This window comes from Camelina sativa, chromosome 16 (genome assembly GCF_000633955.1).
Source record: "Camelina sativa cultivar DH55 chromosome 16, Cs, whole genome shotgun sequence".
NCBI lineage: Eukaryota > Viridiplantae > Streptophyta > Magnoliopsida > Brassicales > Brassicaceae > Camelina > Camelina sativa.
Window position 1 is genome coordinate 7,599,693 of NC_025700.1, and position 11,622 is coordinate 7,611,314.

Here is an 11,622-nt window from a genome sequence, read left to right on the forward strand (position 1 = left end):
TTAAAAATATTGCTTTATCTATTTAATGGTATAGTGATATTGATAATAATGTGAAACATAAAATATGTGAATTTGATTTTTAGAAATACAAAAAGACATCAAAACTTTCTACACCACCTTAAAATTCTTTTCCAAATTCAAATATTTCATTGGTGAAACGTATTTTACAGAAAATTAACGCAAATTTGAATAAACGAAAAAACTTTACTTACAAATTTTTTTTATACAAACAAATCTTAAATCTCAAATAATAATTTTACTCATAATATTTTATTTAAATTGATTTACCTAGTATATGTTAAATCAAATGATATTTTTCTGCAGACGTAAATATGATATCTAAAAAAAAAAACGAAAAATAATCATGTTAAGGATTGTTGATGAGAATGTTCATGTATACCGAAATTTGATTTCTTCATTTTCCAGTTATATACGTGTATTTTTAAATAGAATTAATGTTCGTATTTCTTCCAACAAAAAAAACTATTCAGATTTATATATATGTCGCAAGAGTTGAGGCGCAACGAATTATTTATTAGCTTCATCGACCCTCGAAAGGTTAACTAATGACTCCCTCCACGTCTAGAGAAAACCCTCTTCTTCATTTGGCCTTCCACTCACATGCAAACACACATATATAAATATTAATGATGACACGCTATTATTCTCATCACAATTTACAACCCTAACACAGTTGTGCTGTGGACTTGGTCTCTCATCTTCTCCGGGGGAGACATAGAGAAAGAGATAAACAAAATTTCGACCCTTCTTAATTAGCCTATATATAAATTGATACACATTTTGGTGGTACTTGGCGTCGACATAAATGGGATTAATGGATACAAGATGGGAAACCATCGTTCCATTTATTGTTATGGCATTGATGGAGGCATGTACCATTGCACTCACCATCTTGGCTAAGACCGCGTTGACGGGTGGCATGAGCCCTTTTGTATTTATCGTCTACACCAACGCTCTTGGCTCTATCCTTCTCCTCCCTTACTCTTTATACTTCCATAGAGATGAAAGGTACTTAAAGTGTCTATCTTTCTATATATATAATCCCCACACACACGATTCGATCGACATATGTCTTTCTAAATTTAAGATATGATGATATATATGTTATATTTCACATGCAGGGACGATGAACCGTTCCTCACGAAGCCTTCCCTTGTTCGTATCTTCCTTCTTGGTTTTACAGGGTTAGTTTAAAATCTCTATATCATTCTTTATCTATTTATATAAGATATACTGATTCCTATTTCTCTCCCGATTCTGATCAAAACTACATATATTTTTGATATTGTACTAATTTTTTTGTAATAAGATTAATTATACTAGAGTTTAAATTGTTTAATTAATTATCGTCTTGAACAGGGTGTTTTTGTTCCAAAATATGGCATTTTTGGGGCTAAGTTATAGCTCTCCAATTGTGGTATGTGCAATGGGCTTGCAGTCACCTGCTTTCTCCTTCTTGCTCTCTCTTGCTCTTGGGTAAACTATTAACCTCTCTAAAATTTCAGCTTTTGTTTCTATTATTCTTTAATGACTGAATGATAACTAACACTTTTTTCTATAATTTTAAAATATTTGGAATATAACTAAATAGGGAAGGAGGGTTAAGATGGGAGAGTAAGATAACCAAAGGAAGAGTGATAGGCACGTTGATATGCTTCACAGGAGCCTTTGTCGAAGTTATTTACTTAGGCCCTTTTATTAGACCTTCTCCTTCTTCATCCCCAAACTCCAACTTCCTCACTACAGTCTCACACTACTTGACTTTCTTCAAGAACTCTGACAATTGGGCTCTCGGGTCTCTTCTTCTTGCATGTGCAACACTCTCGATCTCCATCTGGAATATCATACAGGTAATCAAAATCACGTTCAATATACATATTATTTCGAATCAACTTATCGCTTGTAGATGAGTCGGCTCTCGACTTACATAAAGATTCTTATGAGGATATATACAAGTTTCCATTTCTAATTTTTTTTGCGGTTTCCGTTTATCAGTTGGATACAGTCCAGAAATATCCTCAAGTGATGAAAGTGGTGTCTGCATATAGTTTAGCTGGGACACTCCAATGTGCAATCTTCTCAGCGTTCATGGAGCCAGACCTAAGTGAATGGAAACTCAAACTTAACATGGACCTATACCTCATTATTGCCACGGTATACATATTGTTTGATCATATATTATACTTACTATTACATACATGTTTCCTTAGTCTCTAGGGCTGTATAAATAATGTTTTTGATTTCTGATTTATAGGGAGTATTTGGGAGCATAATCAGAACAAGTGTTCAAGTGAAGTGCTCAAAAATGAAGGGCCCTTATTATGTGCCATTGTTTAAGCCATTTGGGATCCTCTGGGCTTCCATTTTTGGCACAAGCTTCTTTGTCAATAGTCTTCACTATGGAAGGTATACATAATCCTAGAAGTTATATATACCGAATGAAATATGGCTTGTTTGATATGATTTTAATTCCAATTCAAAATAGTTTATAATCAGTTATTTCTTTTCAAAAATTTGGTATAGAAATTTACGTTTTGGTTTAGTTTTTCGGATACGGTTCTGATTTGTAATTTAAAGCAAAATTGAATTTGGCTCAATTTCATATACATATTCAATATGATTTTGATAAGTTTGTGATGTCGTTAAACTTCTTGTGAACAGTGTGTTAGGAGCTGCAATAGCTGGAACTGGATATCTATTGATAATGTGGAGTCAAAATCAAAGAGAAGATCACAAGGAAACCGTGGAGAAAAACGATAATCATCTATTGGATTCAGATGAACAGACAACTCCACTTTTGCTAGGAAATGGTGATTTTGATCAAGTTTAATTCAAAACGGTTGGTTTCAAGATAATTTTTAGTTGTATTATAAATTAAGGGTAAGTGAATGGAAGGAACTAAAGCAAACAACAAAAAGGGTGTGAGCCAAAACAAATATAATATCAAAGTCTTGTAACATTTATTTTAATGAGAGGAATGTGTCAAAGTCTGTAAAAGGTATTATAATTTTTCTCTTCTTGTTTTGCATGCCTCTTATTTTCTCCTCTTGTTTGCTTAGTGTGGATCATAAAGGCAAAATAAGCCATAAGATCTAGTCTTCAGTTTACTTTCGAAAGACGAGGTTCGATTTATTAAAACGTAACCCTAAAATAGTAACAATTTAGAATTTTCCTCCATTTTTGTGTTGTTTTTTTGTTTCTTTACTTCTGCACTAGAATTTATTATAGAAGTTCCTCATTTTATATGTTGGTCTACAATTTTATGGGTATATAATTTTAAATGATGAACTTTAGTGGTTTTTTGTTTTGTTTTAAGTTTTTAACATATATTTACAGGTTTTAATTCAGTTAGTAATAGAGACAATACTTACACAAACCTTTAGAGTAGTACATCTGTACATGTAGCAATCATGAACGTACATGATACAAACATATTTCTGAAAGATTCATTGATGGATTAACGTATTGCTATTGGGTTTTTTTTCTTTTTTTTTTTTTTTTTTTTTTTTTTTTTTTTTTTTTTNGAATAACTGCTTTTGACAAAAATATACTATATTTCTTTTTTATTTATAAAAAAAAATTAAAGTTTTAAGCGGTGATGGGTTAATTAAGTAATTAAAACAACGAACTTAGGAAGAATTCTAAACTAAATAAAAAGCCTTTGAAAAATGACAACCCCATCATTCCATTTACTTAATGTGGTTCCAAACTTCCAATTTACAAATTATAATACTAAGATTTAAGAAAGAGTATTCAATATTCTATAATCTTAATAGAGAAGAGTGTGACGATGAAGGTACAAGTGGGAAGATGCGTCTAGCCGTCTAGGGATTGCTTCGACTTTACGTAATGCTAAAAAATGTAAAGGAGTGTAAAACGAGTGTTTTTTTTTTTTTTTCCTTTTTTAACTCTCAGTTTTGAAATTTGTGATTGTTTAATTTGGATTTGAGATTTTTCTTTGCTCAACTAATTCAGTAATTAACCTAGAAATATCTAAATTCTTAAAATAAGACTAGGAAAACGTAATAGATGTTTTATATTTTTCTTCCCCCATCCGACTACCCTAGCAAATTCTTATTAAGCCAAAACGTTTTTGTAATAGTGATAACTTATCTCCACAACTCCATTTGGTGATGCTCAAACTTAGGACTAAGGACCACTCTTCTCTTGGAGGCATTAAATAGTAGAGCATACATGTTGGTGTAATATCTTTTCACTAACGAAAATGGAGTAAAAGTGGAGTACTAGCGTATATAACTTGACTCTAGATATGTCAAATGGAGTAATCCGCTCCATCCAATCTACTTAATAGCGGATTAATATATTTTAAGGTTGAGCTCACGAGTTCGAATAGAATTATATCTTAGTCTGCGGTATTCTCCAACTCAAACAAGTTTTTTTTTTTTTTTTTTTTTTTTTTTTTTTTTTTTTTTTTAAAAAAAGAAATTTGTTTGTATTTGTAATTAACTAATTATAATTTACCTATTTGTTTGAGAACTAATCTATTTATATTATATTCACAAAAATTTTAAAAGCAAGTTGAACTGGCTTTTTTTTCCTCTTCCTCTTCACATTGACGCTTTTGGTTAAAAGGGTTCCGTGTTCTCCAAGTGGTTCTTTCTTCTCAAAAGTCATTTTTTTTATTAACTTAAAACGCGCAAATATCAACCTTTTTTGACGTTCTTGCTTACATTGACGGTTTCTTACATAAATTCCCCGACAAATGTCTTTCTCTTTTTCTATCTTACCTCTTCTTTCTCACTCTCATTTCCTAAACCCTTTTTCACTTTCGGTGCCTTCATTGGTTTGCATCTTCTCTTCCTTAGTCTCCTACAACACTCACTTTAGTCCTTCGTAAATTCTCTGTTTTGCTTCTCCTGAGTTAAATTTCATCAGAAGTGAAAGGAAATGGCTGGTGGTGGTGGTGGTGGTCGTGGAGGAGGAGGCGCACCGCAACTAAAACAAGATGAGCTTGAGCCACATCCGGTGAAAGACCAACTTCCTTCTGTCTCTTATTGTATCACTAGTCCTCCTCCTTGGCGTAACTCTCTTCTATATCCTTCTTTCACATCATTAATTATGCAAATGTTGTTATCTTTTGATTTTAACAACTAAAAGATCACTTCTTCTTCTTTTTTTTTTTTTTTTTTTTTTTTTTTTTTTTTTTTTTTTTTTTTTTTTTTTTNGATGCTTGGAACAACAGTTCTCATCCCAACATATTTAGTTCCACAGATGGGTGGCGGAAACGTTAGTCTTTCTTCTCAGACAAGTCAATTCAAAGATGTAACATTATTGAAAAGCTCTGTATTTAATAAATATGTTTTTGTCTTTGTACTTTGTGTTTCATTTGTTGTAGGAGGAGAAGGCAAAGATGGTTCAAACATTACTTTTTGTTTCTGGACTTAACACTTTCTTACAAAGTTTCCTTGGGACTCGTCTTCCCGCCGTCATTGGAGCTTCTTACTCTTATGTACCAACCACGCTTTCCATCGTCTTGGCTAGTCGGTACAGCGACATTTTGGATCCTCAGGAGGTTAGTGAATAAANTCATTTTTTTTTTACTTTGCTTCCTTTGTTTAAGAACATGAAACAATGATTTTACCTTTCGGATGCTATAGATCAAAGATTGGCTTAGAAAGATTCAAACTTCAACTCTCGTCATCAATCTCTCTCTTTAAAATCTCTCCATCGTGTGTCTTTCAAGCTNATTTTTCATTAATAGAGGAAAAAATTGCAGAAATTTAAGAGAATCATGCGAGGAATCCAGGGTGCTCTTATCGTTGCTTCGATTCTTCAGATCGTTGTTGGCTTCAGCGGGCTTTGGCGCAATGTAGTTAGGTTAGCTTAGCTAAGAACATTCATTCATAGAAAACCAACTGACTCTCTTCTGCTACTTTCTAATGATTGTTTTTACTTTTCTTTAGGCTCTTGAGTCCTCTCTCTGCCGTTCCTCTGGTAGCACTAGCCGGATTTGGACTTTATGAGCATGGTTTCCCTCTGGTGTGTATTGCTTTACTTGATCTCTCTATAACATATTCTTTGAGTACTGACTTGTTCTGTTCTGTCTCTGACAGCTAGCCAAATGCATTGAGATTGGACTGCCTGAGATCATACTTCTACTCATATTCTCACAGGTTAGAGCTCAGCGACCAAGCTCTTCTTGTTATTTCAAAAGAGATCGTAACCTGATCCATCTCTATGGTTTCTTTTTCTAGTACATTCATCTCATGAGAGGAGAAAGACAAGTCTTCCATCGATTTGCTGTGATTTTCTCTGTGGTTATTGTATGGATTTACGCGCACCTACTCACCGTTGGTGGAGCCTATAAGAACACAGGAATCAACACTCAGACAAGTTGCAGAACAGATCGTTCTGGTCTCATTGGTGGTGCTCCATGGTTAGAGAAATTTATCTTTGTGCAAACTCTAGGCTACATAATTTTTAGTACAAATTCAGAATGGTTCTTGATAATTTTCAGGATAAGAGTACCTTACCCTTTTCAGTGGGGACCTCCAACATTTCATGCTGGTGAAGCTTTCGCTATGATGGCTGTTTCATTTGTTTCACTTGTCGAGGTTTGAATTTATCTATANACCCTTCCTCTCTTATAGAGTTGTATACACTGGTTTGAAGTCAAGATTTTTTATTGGTCCTTCTCTAGTTTTCGTGGTTGATTCTCATCTTTTTTTNGTTCTTATTGCTTGTGATTCATGGAAAACAGTCCACAGGGACTTACATTGCTGTTTCAAGGTTTGCGAGTGCAACTCCACCACCACCTTCTGTTCTCAGCCGTGGAATCGGTTGGCAGGGTGTTGGAGTTCTTCTCTGTGGATTATTTGGAGCAGGAACTGGAGCATCTGTATCAGTGTAAGACCGTTTTCTCTATGAACTGAAAACAACGGTCTTTACTGCACAATCTAATGGTTAGTTTGATGATATTGCAGAGAAAACGCCGGTTTGTTAGCGCTGACACGCGTTGGTAGCAGAAGGGTAGTTCAAATATCAGCTGGTTTCATGATCTTCTTCTCTGTTCTTGGTAAATTTGGAGCCATCTTTGCATCAATTCCAGCTCCGATCGTCGCAGCATTACATTGCTTGTTCTTTGCATACGTTGGTAGGTTTCTTGAAATGCCTTCAGTTTTGTTCAAAACAGCTATGTTTTTTAGACTGACAAATATAAACCAATAAATTTGCAGGTGCTGGTGGTCTAAGTTTACTTCAGTTCTGTAATCTCAACAGCTTCAGAACTAAATTCATCCTCGGATTCTCGGTCTTCATGGGCTTATCGATACCACAGTACTTCAACGAGTATACAGCTGTTAACAAGTATGGACCAGTTCACAAACACGCAAGATGGGTAAAAAACTAAACAAGAATCTTAAATCTTTTTGATATCTTCTTTCTATGATAAGTTTATAATTTTTTTTTGCAGTTCAATGACATGATCAATGTTCCATTCTCTTCTGAAGCCTTTGTGGCTGGCATTTTGGCATTCTTTCTTGATGTAACATTGTCATTTAAAGACAGTGCCACGAGGAAAGACCGAGGCATGTTTTGGTGGGATCGTTTCATGTCGTTCAAATCGGATACAAGAAGTGAAGAGTTTTACTCTTTGCCTTTCAATCTCAACAAGTATTTTCCCTCAGTGTGATAATTGAAAAAAGATGCCAAAAAGAGTTCATTGGCTTTGACCCTGACTCCTACTATTTATATCACATTTTGTATCTATCAACTCTGTTTTTTCAAACTGCGTCCCGTTCACTTCTTTTGATAATGTTCTTCTCTGTGGTGTTTTCCCCTTTGGTGTAGAGAACATGCACAGCTTGCCATTTCATTTAGATGTGTATTTAACATGTTTCCCTAGCTTGATTTTTTTTTTTTAATGTTGTTTATAGAGTTGACTCGTGTATTGGGCTGTCTATGTGAGCCGGAACCCACATACTTAGAGTGTAAAAAACATTGTCTTCTTATTGGGTTAACCCTCTATTATCTTCCCCTTCATAATTTTTTTCTTCTAAAAACATTGTCACACCAACAAAATGATGGTAGATATGACATTTCTCATTTCCTTTCTTCTCTTATAGAGTTGTATACACTGGTTTGAAGTCGAGATTTTTATTGGTCATTCCCTAGTTTTCGCGATTGATTTTTTTTTTTATAACTAAAAGGTTTTTGGGCTGAATCCCATATATTTCCTCAGCTTCAAAACCAGAGTAGGTTGATGCTCTTTTCATATATACATAATTGTGGATTTGTCAACCATTTAATAAATAACAAATCATTTTTTTTTTACTTTGCTTCCTTTGTTTAAGAACATGAAACAATGATTTTACCTTTCGGATGCTATAGATCAAAGATTGGCTTAGAAAGATTCAAACTTCAACTCTCGTCATCAATCTCTCTCTTTAAAATCTCTCCATCGTGTGTCTTTCAAGCTACGTTGCACGAAAGCTTCATTTCAAGTCTGCTTTTCGCTTTGAAACCAGATTCGTAATTGGAAATTCTCCAAACCTTTTGGAATCTCGCTTATGTGTCACTTCCAAAAAATCATCATTGGAAACTCGTTGGAAGCTTACGCTTCTCTTTTCGAAGCTTTTGTTTCCATTTTTCATACTTGATATTACAAATAAATAAATAAACTGATCGAATTGATTGTTTATAATTTTCTTATACAAACAAAATCCTAAAAGTTAATTTTATGATTTATTCATTTTCTAATACGGAAATTTGTAATGCTTTATTAAAGATATTTAGGAATGTAACAATGATATAAAAATTTATGTAAAATGTTGGAAAGTAATTAAATAAGTTTATTAATTTTGAGAGGTAAGGAATTTGATGATTTTCTCTTTACATCACAAAATAACCTATTTGATTATTTTTTTTGCTTTAAAAAACGTCAGAGAGAGGAGTCGAACCTCTAACCTTGTGGTTAACAGCCACATGCTCTAACCAACTGAGCTACTCAAGCTGTTAATAACCTATTTGATTTATATTTTATTATTTTTAGTTGAGTTATCTAAAACTTTTATAATTATGTGATTTACTAAAAATATTTAAATGACTTTATGTTTAATGTTATATATATATAAATATTTTCTATATGCTTTTAAAGCATATCCGTTTTCAAGACTTTTTTTTCATAGAAACAACTTCCACGTTTCGCTTCCGCGTACCATTTTTGATTCTATGCAACATAGATTTCAAGCAGATCCGGCTCAAAACATTATTGGACTATGTGCTGCATTGAATTTTTTAAAAAAGTTTTACCCTAAATATTTAACATTTTTAAATTGAACCCTATAATACTATTACTTAACATTTTAGGGCCTTAAAATACAAAAAAAAAAAACAAAATTACTAGAAAATGAGGCCATGCATTTGCACACTTTAGAGTATGCCCTACACTTTAGAGCATTTGTGCACTTTAGAGTATTCTCTGTTATCTTTTCCTTAATAACTTTTTTTCCTTCTAAAAACATTGTCACACCTACAAAATGATGGTAGATATGACCTTTCTTATTTCCCTTCCTCTCTTATAGAGTTGTATACACTGGTTTGAAGTCAAGATTTTTATTGGTTCTTATCTAGTTTTCGTGGTTGATTCTCTTCTCTCTTTTTTTAACTAAAAGGTTTTTGGGATGAATCCCATTTATTTCCTCAGCCCCAAAACCAGAGTAGGTTGATGCTCTTTTCATATATACATAATTGTGGATTTTCAACCATTTTATAAATAACAAAGCGTTTTTTTTGTTTTTTTACTTTGCTTCCTTTGTTTAAGAACATGAAACCATGATTTTACNGAAAACAACGGTCTTTACTGCACAATCTAATGGTTAGTTTGATGATATTGCAGAGAAAACGCCGGTTTGTTAGCGCTGACACGCGTTGGTAGCAGAAGGGTAGTTCAAATATCAGCTGGTTTCATGATCTTCTTCTCTGTTCTTGGTAAATTTGGAGCCATCTTTGCATCAATTCCAGCTCCGATCGTCGCAGCATTACATTGCTTGTTCTTTGCATACGTTGGTAGGTTTCTTGAAATGCCTTCAGTTTTGTTCAAAACAGCTATGTTTTTTAGACTGACAAATATAAACCAATAAATTTGCAGGTGCTGGTGGTCTAAGTTTACTTCAGTTCTGTAATCTCAACAGCTTCAGAACTAAATTCATCCTCGGATTCTCGGTCTTCATGGGCTTATCGATACCACAGTACTTCAACGAGTATACAGCTGTTAACAAGTATGGACCAGTTCACAAACACGCAAGATGGGTAAAAAACTAAACAAGAATCTTAAATCTTTTTGATATCTTCTTTCTATGATAAGTTTATAATTTTTTTTTGCAGTTCAATGACATGATCAATGTTCCATTCTCTTCTGAAGCCTTTGTGGCTGGCATTTTGGCATTCTTTCTTGATGTAACATTGTCATTTAAAGACAGTGCCACGAGGAAAGACCGAGGCATGTTTTGGTGGGATCGTTTCATGTCGTTCAAATCGGATACAAGAAGTGAAGAGTTTTACTCTTTGCCTTTCAATCTCAACAAGTATTTTCCCTCAGTGTGATAATTGAAAAAAGATGCCAAAAAGAGTTCATTGGCTTTGACCCTGACTCCTACTATTTATATCACATTTTGTATCTATCAACTCTGTTTTTTCAAACTGCGTCCCGTTCACTTCTTTTGATAATGTTCTTCTCTGTGGTGTTTTCCCCTTTGGTGTAGAGAACATGCACAGCTTGCCATTTCATTTAGATGTGTATTTAACATGTTTCCCTAGCTTGATTTTTTTTTTTTAATGTTGTTTATAGAGTTGACTCGTGTATTGGGCTGTCTATGTGAGCCGGAACCCACATACTTAGAGTGTAAAAAACATTGTCTTCTTATTGGGTTAACCCTCTATTATCTTCCCCTTCATAATTTTTTTCTTCTAAAAACATTGTCACACCAACAAAATGATGGTAGATATGACATTTCTCATTTCCTTTCTTCTCTTATAGAGTTGTATACACTGGTTTGAAGTCGAGATTTTTATTGGTCATTCCCTAGTTTTCGCGATTGATTTTTTTTTTTATAACTAAAAGGTTTTTGGGCTGAATCCCATATATTTCCTCAGCTTCAAAACCAGAGTAGGTTGATGCTCTTTTCATATATACATAATTGTGGATTTGTCAACCATTTAATAAATAACAAATCATTTTTTTTTTACTTTGCTTCCTTTGTTTAAGAACATGAAACAATGATTTTACCTTTCGGATGCTATAGATCAAAGATTGGCTTAGAAAGATTCAAACTTCAACTCTCGTCATCAATCTCTCTCTTTAAAATCTCTCCATCGTGTGTCTTTCAAGCTACGTTGCACGAAAGCTTCATTTCAAGTCTGCTTTTCGCTTTGAAACCAGATTCGTAATTGGAAATTCTCCAAACCTTTTGGAATCTCGCTTATGTGTCACTTCCAAAAAATCATCATTGGAAACTCGTTGGAAGCTTACGCTTCTCTTTTCGAAGCTTTTGTTTCCATTTTTCATACTTGATATTACAAATAAATAAATAAACTGATCGAATTGATTGTTTATAATTTTCTTATACAAACAAAATCCTAAAA

The 11,622-nt window shown here is 33.5% G+C and overlaps 3 protein-coding genes across 3 annotated transcripts; all 3 read left to right on the forward strand.

Annotated features, from left to right (window-relative positions):
* On the forward strand, positions 827-3,038 carry LOC104750110 (WAT1-related protein At1g60050-like). The gene is made up of 7 exons (XM_010471857.1): positions 827-1,029; positions 1,143-1,205; positions 1,381-1,497; positions 1,613-1,871; positions 2,017-2,175; positions 2,276-2,427; positions 2,683-3,038. The coding sequence occupies exons 1-7, from the start codon at positions 827-829 to the stop codon at positions 2,849-2,851; spliced, it is 1,122 nt and encodes a 373-aa protein (XP_010470159.1). The 3' UTR covers positions 2,852-3,038.
* On the forward strand, positions 4,734-8,000 carry LOC104750111 (nucleobase-ascorbate transporter 7-like). The gene is made up of 12 exons (XM_010471859.2): positions 4,734-5,074; positions 5,183-5,268; positions 5,378-5,554; positions 5,759-5,859; positions 5,946-6,021; positions 6,096-6,155; positions 6,237-6,418; positions 6,500-6,596; positions 6,743-6,888; positions 6,966-7,135; positions 7,218-7,378; positions 7,454-8,000. Exons 1-12 carry the CDS (start codon positions 4,930-4,932, stop codon positions 7,670-7,672), a joined length of 1,620 nt encoding a protein of 539 aa, XP_010470161.1. The 5' UTR covers positions 4,734-4,929; the 3' UTR covers positions 7,673-8,000.
* LOC104753462 (nucleobase-ascorbate transporter 7-like) lies at positions 9,397-10,912 on the forward strand. Its single transcript, XM_010475714.1, has 4 exons — positions 9,397-9,416; positions 9,878-10,047; positions 10,130-10,290; positions 10,366-10,912. The coding sequence occupies exons 1-4, from the start codon at positions 9,397-9,399 to the stop codon at positions 10,582-10,584; spliced, it is 570 nt and encodes a 189-aa protein (XP_010474016.1). The 3' UTR covers positions 10,585-10,912.